We start from the raw sequence: 15511 nt of genomic DNA, 5'->3' as shown, positions 1-15511 counted from the left end.
TATCTATTTCCCAAAATACATTAAATGCTTTAAATTCCTTGTTGCATTTCAGAATGGTTCACGCCTGGCTTCAGTGCTTCCATCTTCAAACAAAGACACAACTTGCAGAAATACTGCTGACAAGTATGGTTGTTTTCAGGGTGTTTATTACGATGGTTGGGATTATTATTTCCAACACTCCCCCTTAATCACAATTTCCGCCATTGACAATTCCCAAACAGTTTTTGAGATAAAAAAAACTTTCACGTGCCAATTGCTTTGTGAAGATATCAACAAATTGCTCCTGTGACCTGTAGTGCTGCAACACAATTTCATCATTGTTAATCAACTCTCTAATAAAATGATATTTATCATCAATATGCTTGGTCCTTTTGTGGAAGACATAATTCTTTGACAATGCAATTGCTGAGGTGTTGTCACAGAAAATAGTTTTCGCTCCCTCTTGGTCATGACGAAGATCCCTCAACATCCTTCTCATCCAAACTACCTGACACGTTACTGTTGTTGCTGCGACATATTCAGCTTCTCCTATTGACAGTGAAACTATTGGTTTCTTCTTAGTGGCCGATGAAATAACTCCAGAACCTAAATGAAAAACATATCCTGACATGATCTTTCTGTCATTGACACTTCCTGCCCAATCACTATCAGTGTATCCAACTAGCCTAGAATAACTTGTTGTTGTGTACAAAATGCTATACTGTTTTGTCCCATTGACATACCTTAGAATCCTTTTCGCTTCTTGCCAATGTGTCTGCTTCGGTGTCTCCATAAACCTCGACACCAAACTTGCTGCATACATTATATCCGGCCTAGTGGCAGTCAAATACATCAAGCACCTATCATGATTTTGTATAATGTCAGATTGACATTGCTGTTGCAATCTTCTTTGCTCAAATTCAACCCCATGACAGTTGGAGTTGGTGCGGACTTGTTGTTTTGCATTTTAAACCTCTCCAAAATGTCTGCCACATACTTTGCTTGAGAGATAAAAATGCCATTTTCTGTTTTCTTCACTTCTATGCCCAAAAACTACCTTAACAATCCCAAGTTAGTCATTTCAAATTCACTCTTCATGACTTTTTTGAAATCAGCGATGAGGAAATCATCATTTCCTCTAAAAATAAAATCATCTACATATAACACGACACTGATAATCTTACCTTTGCTCTCTTTGATATAGAGAGTAGGCTCACCGTTACATTTTTCGAAACCATTATCCAACAAGTAAGCATCGATCCTGTTGTACCATGCGCGCGGTGCTTGCTTCAACCCATAAAGAGCTTTCCTCAATTGATACACTTTGTCTTCTTGGCCTTCAACCTCATAACTAGGCGGTTGAGCAACATACACTTCCTCTTTCAGCACTCCATTCAAGAACACTGATTTTACGTTGATTTGATACACTTTCCATTTATGCTGCACGACAATTGCCACAACTGCGCACACGGTCTCTATCCTCATGACTAGTGCAAACGTCTCCACGTAATCTCTTCCATGCTACTGCTTGTATCCTTTGACAAATAGACTTTCTTTATGCCTTTCAATCTTTCCCTCAATGTTGTTTTTGGTCTTATAGACCCACTTCACTCTAATGACATGTTTTCCTTTTAGTAGGCTCACTAACTCCCATGTGTCATTCCTTTCTATTGCTTCTATTTCTTCCTCCATTGCCACAACCCATTTTTCTTCTTTGACTGCATCTTCAAAATGGATTGGGTCATCTACCTGAAAAAATAATGTAAATAAGGAATTCAGACCAGCACTGCTATCAACTTATTCTTGCTCATAAATTTCATTTAAATTTCTGAATTTTGGTCTTCTTGTTCTTGCTAAAGATGGGCTTGACATTTCACTAGATGTTGCGCTTTGTGGCGTGCTTGGAGAAGCACTTTCTTGGCTGTGCGAAACTGTCCTATTTTTTTCTGATGGTGTTGTTTGATTCCTACTTTGTTGTGCTTGAATAGGAGTAGAGGGAGTCACTGTTGAGGAATTACTTGCTTTTGTTAATTCCTTATTGTCCTCATGTGGTATACATGCTTTTACATTGACTGTCTTCTCTAAACTTCCATCCCATGCTTCCTCTTCTATGAACTGCACATCTCTACTCATTATGACCTTCTTGGTTAATGGATTGTAGAGTTTGTATGCTTTGGATTCATCACTGTGTCCAACAAATATACATTTCTCCCCCTTGCTGTCCAAATTCTTCCTCAACTCATTAAGGACATGTCCATTTGCCACATATCCAAAAAATCTCATGTGAGTGACACTATGATTTCTTCCACTCCATGCCTCTTAAGGAACTATGCTCTGGACACTTTTGGTTGGACATCTATTCAAGATATATGCCACATAAGTGACAACTTCAGTCCATTAGTCATTTGGAAAATGCTTTGCCTTCAACATACTCCTTTCCATCTCAATAATGGTCCTATTCTTTCTTCCTGCCACACCATTTCGCTGTGGTGTATACATTGCTGTAAATTTCTTGTGAATTCCATGCTCCCTACAAAAATGAAGGAAATCATTTGAGATGTATCCTCCACCTCTATCAGTCCTAAGGACTTTGATGTAGTGTCCGCTTTTCTTCTCAACAAGAGCCTTGTATCGGCGAAAGCACTCAAACACTTCACTTTTCTATTTTAGGAGAAACACCCATATCTTCCTTGTGTAGTCATCTATGAAGGTCAATACATAGTGGATGCCACCAATTGATGGTGTTTGCATTGGTCCACATAAATCTGAGTGGAAAATCTCCAAAGTTGCCTTTTCTGTTATTGACTTTCCTATTGGAAATGTCTCTCTATGTTGCTTGCCCAAGATACATCCTTGACATAGGCTATCCTATTTTTCTATGAGTGGTAGTCCCTTCACCATGCCTTTCTTATGCAGCAAATTCAAACCTCCAAAGTTGAGATGTCCAAATCTCAAATGTCATAACAAATTTTTATCTTTGACCTTTGCTTGAAAGTTTACTTATGTGACAACTGCCTCTTTTTTTTTCATTCTCTTGTAAATTCATTGAGAGTTGTGCTTGTGAACCTTCTTTCTGCAAATCTGATTTTAATTTTAGACGAAACATTCTATTGTTTGTCATATGAACCTTTGCAATCAGCTGTCTTCTTGGAGGCCTATCCAAAGTTTTGCATACATCATTCTTGAAGAAGACATTGTAGCCCTTTTGCATGAGCTATCCAATGCTTATGATATTATGCTTCAGACCGGGGACAAAGTAAACATCTGAGATGTATTTCTTCTCCCCCTTCTTTGTTAGGATATTAACTCTTCCTTTTCCCAAGACAGAAACTTTGCTATCAGTCCCTAATGTCACTTCAGATTTCACACTTTCATCAAGATTGGGAAACATTTCTATGTTTCCTGACATATGGTTGCTACACCCTGAATCTAGATACCATATATCACTCCATATTTCTTGTGCTACATTACAAGCTAAAAGTATGCTATCATGGTTTTGATTTTATTTTGTGAAATTTACGCTTTCTTTGTACCTCGCTTTCAACCCAATATATTATCTAAAGGCTGCTCAAAATTAGTAATGACTTTTCATATTGCTTATTTCTACATTCATTTGCATAATGACCATACTTCTTGCAGCAATGACATTAAACTTGAGATTTATCATACCTCTGCCCTTGTGCTTGATTTTGGCTTGGGCCTTGACTTGGATTTTGATTGTTGCCTCTTCCATTTGAGCTTGAAGGGCTGCTTCTTCCACCTCTATGTGGGCTTCTTCCTCTTCCTCTAGCATATGATCTTCCTCTACCTCGACTTTGACCAAATGAGACTTGTGTCTTGAAGGCATGCTCCAATGAGGAGCTTGTTGCTCTATTTAGTCTATGTTCATGAGAAATCAGTTATGCATTAAGCTCATCCACTCAGAACTGCGAGAGATCCCTTGTCTCTTCCATGGCCACAACAATGGCATCAAACGTTGCTTACAAACTTCTTAAAAATTTCTCAACTATTCTTCTTTCCTCAAGTGTCTCACCATGAGACCTGATTTGAGCAACCAACCCACTTACATGTGTAAAAAACGAGTCTATATTCTCAGACTCTTTCATACAAAGTGTTTCAAAATCTCTTCTCAACATTTGCAGCTTTGTTTTCTTGACTTTTTCCATGCCTTGGTAGGCTGTCTGGAGGGTGTCCCATGCTTGCTTGGACTTCGTTGCTACTGCAACCCTTGGGAAAATACTTTCATGAACTGCATGGAAAATATAAAACAGGGCTTTTGAATCCTTCTTTCTGTTGTCCCTTAACAAATCTTTTTCTTGTTGAGATAAGTCATTGTATGTTACTGCATTTGCTGGTTCCTGAAAACCATTCTCCACCAAATCGAAAATGTCTTGAGAAGAAAACAGGGCCTTCATTGTAATAGCCCAATAATCATAATTTTTTTCATTAAACTCAGGTATTTGAGGATTAGTCAAGCTTGTGCTTGATGTTCTCATTTCTGAGTGAAAAAACCTTTCTACCTGCTGGTAAATATGCCAAAAACAATCTTCCCTCAAAACAAGTCTTACTTCTAGTAAAAACACTTGTTTTTACATTAACAAAGTTGAACCTGCTCCGATACCATGCTAAATTTTTTTACGCAGAGAGGCAGAGGGGTGTGACTTTTCACGATGGGTGTTACTTTTGCGAGGGGTGTGACTTTTGCGAAGCTTGATTTCGTGCACCGTGGAGCTCGATTTCGTGAAGCCAGATTTCATGGACCTGCATTTCGCGCAGCTATTACACAGACTTAAAAATACAGAATTCACTCATGGCAAAAACAGAGAGTAAAATAAAGTAAGGTTGGAGCAACACTATAAAAAATTGGGATTGAATTCTAAATCATGAAAAGTACATTGACATGAGACTGTGGCTCATTCACCAAGTAAAACAAAGGTTTTACACTTCACGTGGAATAACACACAGTAAAACACAGTAACTGTTGTTTTCACATGCCCACCAAAATTTGCTCCACCATTTTCTCCTCAGAGACTCTTGCTCTCTTTCTCTCTTACTCTCTTACTTTCTAACCACTAAAAAATGACTTTTACATTCATATTTAACTCAACATACAATTTTACATTTAATACATGACAGAGAAAAATAATTAATATGATGTTGTTGTTGAGTGTGATCATAATCTCTCAGGCGTTTGTGGAGTGTGGGCAATAGTCGTTGAATGAATGATTGCCCATATCAATTTACCAAAATACATTAAATGCTTTAAATTCCTTGTTGTGTTTTAGAATGGTTCGCGCCTGGCTTCAGTCTTTCCATCTTCAAACAGAGACACAACCTGCAAAAATACTTCTGACAAGTATGGTTGTTGTCAGGGTGTTTATTGTGGTGGTTGGTATTATTATTTCTAGCATGATGAGCAATAGAAAAATAATGTAACGATTAGTTGTTACTTGGCCATGTTTTGGTACATTGGAGTTAGTCATTTCTTCTTCTCTGTTTTGTGAGGCAATCTTGTCAAGTAAGGTCTATTTTTATGTTTCCATAATTTAACAAATTTGAAAACGGTTGATATGCTTAAAAAAAGAGATATAAATTGAAGTTATAAAACCATAGCATGACCAATTCTAATTTATGAAGTTTGGGGAGGAGAAGACATATCGGAAAAAATAACAACCATGAAGAAAATAGCCAGACACTGACCAATTTTAATTGATAAAGTGTATACAAACTTCTGATAATTGAGGGAAAATAATATTGAAAAATCAAAGCAACCACAATGGGAATGCATATAAAAACATCATCTACTTTATTTAAATTTAAAGTGAAAATCTACTCGTAGCACACTACGTTATCGTTGATATCATGCAACTAGACAATTGCACAATTTTGTCTTTATCGTTGATCTCGTGCAACTGGATAATTTGGTCTTTGCACACTGCTTTGTCTCTGATCTTTGAATTTAGTATCACTGCATAATCCCCTATTTTCCGCTGGATCAAGATGTTTGGCCCCAAAGTGTTTAAACACACCGTTTGACACGCCTTATTGTGTAACTGCTAGAGGTACAGTATGGCGTGAGGGGTGTGATGATATCTAATCATCTCAGATCAAGAGAGCCATATGAAGGATCAACAACTGTAAAAGTTGCTGCACTGCTCGAAGTTCGTTCGGGGTCAACAAATACACCATCCACATCTACGAAAGCAAGCGTTGTGGGTGATGGAATATTATCTCGCTCACTTGTCAACATCGACACAACCTCAGACATTGAAGGCCGCAAAAATGAAGTTGATTGCATGCACATCAGACCGATTTTAATCACTCTAAACCCTTCATCCCACGAATAAGTGCCCTCCAATGTGTATTCAATAATATCTAAAGTTCTTTTTGCTTGATACAGCCTCCATGTCGAGTTGCCCAATACAACAAAATTTGGAGGTTTTAGAAAATTTTCACTTGAAAGATATGATGAAATCCATATGAGACATACTAATTCGATAAGAAACTCCATGCCTTGAACCGAACCCTGATTCTTTATTCCACTCACAATCTCAAGTAGAATAACTCCAAAAATGAATACATCTGCTTTCTCGGTTAGCTACCTGTGTAAGGCGTACTCAGGCACCATGTAGCCTCTGCATAATGTAACCGGGGACAACAAAAGATTGAACTTGACAGATAATTATTACAAAGTTCCGACAACTATAGTTCTAACGTGGCTCTGATCTTCTACAAAGAGTTTGGCTAAGCCGAAGTCTGTTATTTTGGGTCTGTGTTTATTATCCAGTAAAATATTGGTTGCTTTAATCTCTCTGTGGATGATTCGATTTTCAGAATCCTCGTGAAGATAGGCCAACCCACACACAGTTCCAACTATGATTTGATATCACTCTCTCCATTTAAGTGAATTTTTTTTGTTGTATCTGTAATCAATGCATATTGGGAAGTAAAAACATTAAGAAGCTACATACACAAACTAGAACAAATCAAAGATCCATGCAGCCATTAAGCAGTTAAAGAGCTAGAAGAAACCGAAGATAATTCTGTCGAGACTACTGTTCTTGAGGTAATCGTAAACCAGTAGCCTTTCTGAGCTTTCAACACAGCAACCAAGCAATTTCACTAGATTTCTGTGTTGAAAACCACTGATGACATTTGCTTCATTTAAGAATTCAGCCTCTCCTTGCCTTGATCCTCTTTTCAACCGTTTAACTGCAACCTCTTGGCCGTCAGGTAGAACGCCCTGTACATCAATCAGGTTTAGATTCTTTATGTTCTCCTTGATGACATGGAGCTGTTGCTAGCTATAACTCTATCCCAAATGAAATGAGAGAAATTATTTAACGCTTACATTAAATCAACTTTTAATTACTTGAGTTGTTGTTCCTGGATATAAATCACTTATTCAATTGAAAGAAATTATGTAACACTCACTTTATAGATGGACCCAAAACCTCCCTCGCCATGTTTATTCTCTGTGCTAAAATTGGAAGTAGCCTCTATCAGAATATGGTACTGAAAAATGAGTTCTGGATTCAGCTCAGAAAGAGATAAACTGATTTCCCTTTCCTCACCTGCAAAAATAATTACATGACGTCATAATCAATAGGTAAGCAGTTCATAAGATACCTTCTAATAAGAGGCACAATTTTGGGATCTCTGGTTAAAGTAAGACAGGTTTTTCTTTTTGAAAAAATAAAATTTGGGACCTCAGGTTATGGGAATCTGTTTCCAACCTTTTGGTTGAATCCACAAGAAAAGGCCTATGGATGCAATTAATCTAGCCGTAGCGCCTACTACACCTAGAGCTATGGGAAGCACCTTAGATCTTTTCCCTCCTACAAATTTGCACATAAAGCTTCTTAAACTAGGTATGTTTTTTGCACCGACTGAATTAATCTCTTTAAAACTAGTATGTCCCTAATTGTTGTAAGCTATGGTGAAAGAAGTAGTGCAAAAAAATAAAATATTTTAGTAAATAGGAAAATCTTTTATTTTACGAAATGAACAAAACCACAATTCTTCTTCTGATCATAACATACCGGATCTCGGAGGACCCTCGCCTGGCATCGGCGGCATTGCAGAAATGATGAAAGTATTGAAAAATATGTAAATCTCGTAATGCAGAGCGCAGTGATGACTTCTGTAGCAGTAAATCTACGAGACCGGATATCTTTGACCGATCTACAGATAAGTAGGAGTGGCAGTTTGTTGGGGGACAAATCTCTCCAACACTGGGCTAAGCTATACATTTCCCTGGAAGACGAAAAAATGGTGTCGACTTTAACTGTAGGGAAAATTTGAGGACTCTGTACTTGCTCAGTAATATTTCTAAACTGCGCTGGAGCATATCTCTTCTGGGGGTTGCAAACAACATCCGTAGGCTCACTCTCATTATAGTCGTTGTATAAGTTACGATCACCATAACGTAAGAAGCACTCATTTATCCAAACGAATCCAGAGGTGTTGTTTTGACATGCCTTAACAATAAATGTTTCCGCCTCCGATTCGCACTGTTTGCAGTCCGACGAATTTATATCCCCCATGCATTGGGCTAGCCCATAAACAAAATTATTGCTACTTTTCCCCTCAACACTAGTGTTGAATCCGCTCGTTGAAACGTTCTCCACCAATGATTGAATAACCTAGTTTAGATTATGATGGAAATCGACACCGTAGCTATATTGGTTAGGCGAGCAATCACCCCAATAAGAATAGTTAAAATCCTCAGCTGCTAAGAGGTGCAGAGGCGTCCACACACTGACCATAAGCAACATAAAATTAATTAATGTTTTCGCCTTCATTAACATTGAAGGGCAGGACACCAGCTGAATGCCCTTCTCCATTTCTTTTTAATTTGATGAGGGAAGGTGCTTCTGTAGTATTTTAAATATGAGTTAGAGAAAATTCGCAGCCGTATGTCGGTAAAGTGTGAAGTTCCAATGATCTCAGTTATGGATGTCGAGTCAATCAAGTTGTTTCACATTTTGTTCAGCCTATTTCTTCAATTAAAAATAAATTTAACTTCACATTAATTTAATGAAATTTCTTATGTTATATTAAATTTTCCTTATGCCATTCATTCATTTAACAAGGTCATCCCTATTGGCTTTGGAAGGCAGGGAACACGCGAAAACAATGTTTGTGTTTGACTTGTTATGCCGTCTGTTCAGATTCATTGGATGACCAACGGTTTGATCTAAACCGTTCATCACACTCGATCTGGAAACCTTTTTACATTCTGGAAACCTCCATCACTAATTCTACAACCGCTTCCTTGTGATCAAATCTGTCACGCCCCTACCCTGGCGGTAGTCTTTCAATCGCACGAAGGGGGGTGCGACACCACCACCTGATTTCTTTTCACCAATACTTTCAAGTGTGGACTACGCCTAACATTCCATACTTAGTTTATTTTTCACTTTCTAAGTATAACATTCATAAGCATAGCAGAAAACATACATTTACATGTCTTTCATCATCATTAATTTTAACACATATGCACATCGGATAAATAACAGGAGGGCCAACTTCCTAAAGATGAGTCTGCCCACAATAATAATGACAATATTCAATTTATACAAAATCAACACTTGGAGAGGAACCCCAACTTCCTGCTCACATAACAGTCAATTTTCACACTCGGCCTGCACCACCATGTAGCCTACCCGAACTGTCATTTGGGTGCGCCTGCCCTTCACTAGGTCGGGCCACCCAAAACAACGGAAAAAGGTGCCCACCGGGTAGCCCTCCACCATTCGCCATTCAACCATCATTTAGTCCAACTCACAGGTTTGCCCGCACCCGCCTCCGTTCAACACCGCTCGCCCGAATGCTCCCTCATACGGCCTCGCCTTCTTCGTTTCACCCACCTGGTGCACACCCATGTTCCGTGTACTGGTTCTTTCCACCTGTGTCGCTCCTCTGCATTTGTTTGAGCCCCCATTTGTTCTCTCCAACCATGACCGCCTTCTCCCACAGGGTCATTCCACCTGACCCATTCTTAACTCGTCATGGGCGCACAAACCAACCGGGGGTTGCCAGCGCGACTCGTCGCAGTGCCTGATTGTCTAGCCTGTCGGTCAACTCATGTTGCCTGCCTACGGTTCGTCTATCGGCCTGGCTGCCTGCAGTTCTATTTGCTTGCCCAACCTGCGGTTTTGTCTACCTGACCTGTGGTTCTGTCCACCCGACCTACGGCCCGACTTGCCCAACACTTCACTCTGGTTCGTTCACCTTAGCTTCGTGCTTCGGTCTTGGCCACCCACCTGCACTTTTCCTTTCTCCTATGCGTCCAACTGCAACTCGCTATCTTCCTTAGCTCGCCCACATCGTCACCCTGTCGGGTCCACATGCCCAGCTCACATGGTATAAGGTGCCCTCTCACGAAGTTCTCCATACTTAGTCGAAATTACAAATCTCGGTTTTTCGACACCTTCGTTGGCTTGTTGCACTTCACCAACTCATACCAACGTCGCACAAAACGTCGCAACCAATTCGTCCATTCGCCAACTCGTCGCTCACTCGCCTCATCGCACATAACCGAGAGGGCTCACCTAACTCATTGCACATCGCAAGTCATGACTCGTGGGCTTGACAAACTCCCCGCCATCTACGACCTAAGTCACTTCTTTAAGCGGATATGCTGAGGCTCCGGGTGCGATTCTCTTACACGAATAATCATTTTAATTATGATTTTTATAAGCATATGTACGGGAGAATAGGTTTTTGAGAATTTTAATTTAATTAAGATTTATCTTAAATGCAGATTTAAATATGGATTTAACATTAGTCTAGAGGGATCCAATTTCTTAGGTGTATTTTTTTTTATGAATGAATATTATTTAAATATTTTGTATAATTTATTTATTTATTTATTTTAATTTTTTGTTTGGGTGGACATGACCAAATTTCAACTTTGATCAACAAACCGATATGGTTACACATCATACTGAGTTGTAGAATGAGCCTCTTTGCTCAATTAAGGATTATTAGATGGATCACATGGAATCTTATTCAAAGCATAATTTTTTTTTTTGTTGACTAGTGGAATCAGCAACGGTGGTGGTATCGTACTCGCGTTACATGAGGTCGAATCCCATCAGCTGCTACTATAACCTCTAGGAGGAACCGCCCAGCCAGCAAGAATGGCCCTCGGTTAAGACGAGACTCGAACTCATGACCTGCACAGCGGCATGGATGACTTAGCAGATCGTCCGTTGGCCACGAGACCAAACCTCTGTGGGCTTATTCAAAGCATAATTATTTTTCAAGTTAGTTACAAATTAGTTATACTCTTTTAATTAATGTATCAAAAATTAATTAATTAAATAAAATGTCATATCAACATATACGATATCTTTATGTAGTATTGATAAACCATAGTATTGGCTCATGGTATTATAACAAAAACTATTTACAAATTAAGAATTCTCATAGTAACGTGAGAATGAAACTCTGTAAATAAAATATTGTTTAATTATATATTAATTTTTTTTAATATATAATTTTGTATTATATAAATCAAGATTTGATTTTAAAAAAATTCTAACCAGGCTAATAGTTAGACATCACCGTTACGTTATCTTTATAAAATGATATATCTTAAATACTCTTTCAGAAAAATTAGAAGTTAATATGATGAAAGTACTAGATAAAACTTTATTACTTTAATATATTAACTTTTAATTTTAATATTAATGAATTAATAAAGTATTACTTTTAAATTGTGTAAAAATATGCAAAATTAAAATCTTTTTTTTTTCCGAAGGTGGTAAAACCTATCAACTCAGGTGTCAAACCAACAGTGAGGACAGCCATCTCTGGCTGCTATCCGCAAATGCTGGGTTTGACTCATCACTGTTAAAATCTTATTACGTTGTCTTTATAAATATATAAACATATTTAACAAAATACTAAAATTTTAACATAAAAAAAAATCATTTAGAAAATGAAAAATAAAATACATGTATAAAAATTTAAAGCCTTGGTAAAATTAAACTTCACATATCTTTGTAAATTTGAACCATTATTGTGGTTCTCATGGAAACAAAAGATAAATAGTACTACTCACGCTATGAAAGTAAAGTAAAGAACAATGATGTGATTAGTTGATGGCAATATGAAACTAAAACATTAATTTATTAGAATTTTATGTTTACCTTTACGTACAATAAATATGCTTGTTATTCATAAGTACAACTATAAAATTATTATTATTAAGATTTTTTATTTAAGTATTTTTTGAGATAAAATTTACTTGTAATTTAATCTTTGTTTTATTTATATATATATATATATATATATATATATATATTTTGAATAAATATAATAAAAATATTTGTTTTATATATATATATATATATTTTTGAATAAATATAATAAAAATATCTGAAATAAAGTAGGTGTTTGTAATAACTGAATAAATATATTTTCATATTAATTTAATAATATTATTAATATCAAAAATAAAATTTTATTTTATTTTATGCAACTGTAACATCTTCCACTTATTTTTCGACGGGCATCCAAGTCAAACCCAGGTCTAGCCGGAGCAGGAGGGCTGATCTGTAATGCCAATGGAGAATGTATTCTCCATTATGAATGGGGTCTCGGGAAGATCTCTAACAACATAGCTGAAGCATTAGCTCTGTTCCAGGGCCTAATCCAGTTAAGCAAGCTAGGAATAAAAAAGGCGAAGGTATTCGGGGACTCCTCAGTTGTCATTCGCCTTATGGTACATTAGCAGAACACACCAAACACTCTCTTTTAGCAAATAAACAGGCACAACCAAATCCTTCATTAGGCAATGGAAGATATCCAATATTATCATATTATCCGTAAATTGAATAAGAAAGCCGATGAGCGTGCCAACAGAGCATGTGAAAGATCTATCGGTATCCTGAGCTGTAACTCGAGCGAGTCCTTTCAACCCTTGCCATGATTCAGTCACATCCCCTTAGCGTCAAGCACTGCACCATTGACAGAATCGAGATGAATCATGAGATATGGACCATCAACAGGACAACTTATGGTATTAAGATTTGGGACAGATATGAAACTCGCAAAACACTCAAAGGCTTTGAAAGATTCAACATCCCAACCGGTAAATGTCTATTCGGACCCGATCCTCGAGTCTTTCAGGATTTTTTCCAGTCCTTTTTGCAGATTTACCATCTCCACAGCGTGATCGACATGCTCTCTTCCCACCTTCTCTTTATGCAATCTTCTCCTATTTATTATCCCTCACATCTCCATCTTCATTGCTCTGTTCCTTGCTGCCTCTGAGAGCATCTGTTCTCTGAGGGCCTCTGTGTCTTGTCTTCTTCAACGACCTGTTGCTCTTCCTTTAGAAAATGTTCCTACTCCATTTGCGTCAATCAGAACCTCTAGACAACTCCTCCACGCTCCCGTTTGACTCTCAGTGCTCTCAAGCAAGCTCGTGTTCCTCTGTGTTCTATTTTTTCTTCTGTTGCAGGCGTTTTGGATCGCAACAACCCTAAAGCAAGCATGGCTCGCTCTGAGGACTGCCTACACTGTGCAGACTTGCAAACTGAACTAGAGGAAGTCAGGGCACAACAGCGCATATTAGAGAACCAGCTAAGGATCTTGGAGACCAGAATGGAAGATCAAAACCGCACCATCAATGACAAATACAAAGCAGAGATAGATTTTTTTCTGCATAGGGTAGCCTCTCTTCATGAGCAGTTTAGAAATCTGTAGAACCGATGTAGCCATGATGAGGAATCCATAGCAATATTGCAGTATATGATGGACAAAAAGAATAAGGCAGCAACTAGCTCTTGTAGTGCCAAACAGATAGAACCAGACCCAAATCCGGAGGATTCCAAAACAAGGCAAATAAGCCACATAGAAATAGATTAAAGATGTTATGCAAATGCAAATTTTGGTTGTTTCAATATGTAAGAGTTTATAGTAGCTCAGGAAGTTTTAGAGGTAAAACAAGCAGGAAAAGGATCAAGGAGAGATCCCATTTTGTAACTCCTTTGATCCAAATCACCAGAAGTATATATTGTACTCCAGGAGAACTGACTCCTCTTTTTTCAGCCATTAATATAGCAACCGACTTTGTAAAATATATATATATATATATATATATATATATATATATATATATATATATATATATATATATATATATATATATATATATATATATATATATATATATGTGATTTTGTAAACTTGTTCCCAAGCTCCCATTTTCTTGAAGTTGAAGCTCCCTAAAAGTTTTTAACTTCTTGAAACCATTATCAACAAATTGTAAATGTTTAATTCTCGTTCCTATGCTCAAAGAAACTAAATGGAGTGAAAGAGTCTAAGAAATGCCATGAGTGGTTCTAAATCGGTGAAAGAGTCAATGTAGTCCATGTTGTTAGGTTCACACTAGTGGCTTTGGGTACATGGTTTTCGTGTCCCGTGGTATTAGAACCCATGATTTACATGTGATGAAGACATTGAAAGGCTTGGATATTAGAGCCCATGGGTTAGTTGTGATATAGACTTTAAAAGGCTTGGATATTAAAACCCATGGGTTACATGTGCTGAAGACTTTAAAAGGCTTAGAGACTCTCCGTTGTAATGTGCTTGAGTAGAGCATAGGCTTACTTGGAGGAGCCAAAATTTTGGACTACTTGTCTACTTTAAAGTCATCCATGGTTGCATTTAGGCTACATGATAATGATAGATCTTTCCCTGGTTGGGGGCTTTCAAGGTAACTCATGGTGTGCATGCTTTATATGTCATATTTTTGTTGTGTTTGTGATTTTTATGATTATTTATCTCATACTCTTTTTCATTCCTCAAAGTGGTATCAAAGCTAAGGGGGCATGGCCTATAGAAGGAGGGGATGGTTTCATATGTGAAGATTTTTTTGAGAGGAACTAGAGGTTCAACAAGGTGAGGCTTAGCCAAAGAAGCGAGATCTAGTGAGGAGAGAACTTGGTGTGAGTGAGAAGAGCACATGCTTTTTGGAAAGGTAGAGGAGGGAAGACACAAATTGACACACACAAAAACAATACCAGATTATGCTCTTCTATTAAACTCACACAACCTTGAATTGATTACAATGAACCCAATGTGGGTTATTTATACTTTTTAACTTGTGACTCAACTGATGTAGAATTCCACATGAAAGAACTCACTAAATCTAACCTTTCAAAAAATAGAATGAACTTGAACTTCTAACATTGGACTCAGCTTAACTCAGCTTCTCACTTCATGCATCACATGCATGCGAGAGCAATTACTATTTCCAACAATGGTGTGAGAAGGTGTGCATACATGTGAGAATGTCAGATAGCAATAACTAAATTATAAACTACATATATATGGGCATATGATTGTAAGACTTGGTTAGGCATGCATACCCATACTAGTAAAGCCTTGGAGTAGTCCTAAGTGAAAATGGGAGGAGAGCATGAGGATTTCCTTAATCAAGTTTAAAGGGGTGAATGTAAAGATAGGGTAAATTTGGCTATGTGAAAGAGTTAAAGTTGTTAGGTCCACAGTA

General features: G+C 37.6%; 1 protein-coding gene across 1 annotated transcript; it reads right to left on the bottom strand.

Annotated features, from left to right (window-relative positions):
• Positions 1-7000: 7000 nt before the first annotated feature.
• LOC149241683 (cysteine-rich receptor-like protein kinase 26) lies at positions 7001-9752 on the bottom strand. Its single transcript, XM_089370623.1, has 5 exons — positions 9648-9752; positions 8230-8624; positions 8022-8122; positions 7414-7553; positions 7001-7222 (listed from the first exon to the last, which is right to left on the bottom strand). Exons 1-5 carry the CDS (start codon positions 9750-9752, stop codon positions 7001-7003), a joined length of 963 nt encoding a protein of 320 aa, XP_089226749.1.
• Between the last annotated feature and the right edge of the window lie 5759 nt (positions 9753-15511).

The sequence above is a fragment of the Pinus tabuliformis genome, chromosome 8 (assembly GCF_031772625.1).
Source record: "Pinus tabuliformis cultivar Carrire ecotype Pingquan chromosome 8, CPIR1, whole genome shotgun sequence".
In the NCBI taxonomy this organism is placed as follows: domain Eukaryota; kingdom Viridiplantae; phylum Streptophyta; class Pinopsida; order Pinales; family Pinaceae; genus Pinus; species Pinus tabuliformis.
Note: the sequence above shows the minus strand (reverse complement) of the source record. Positions and strands in the feature narration are given on the sequence as shown.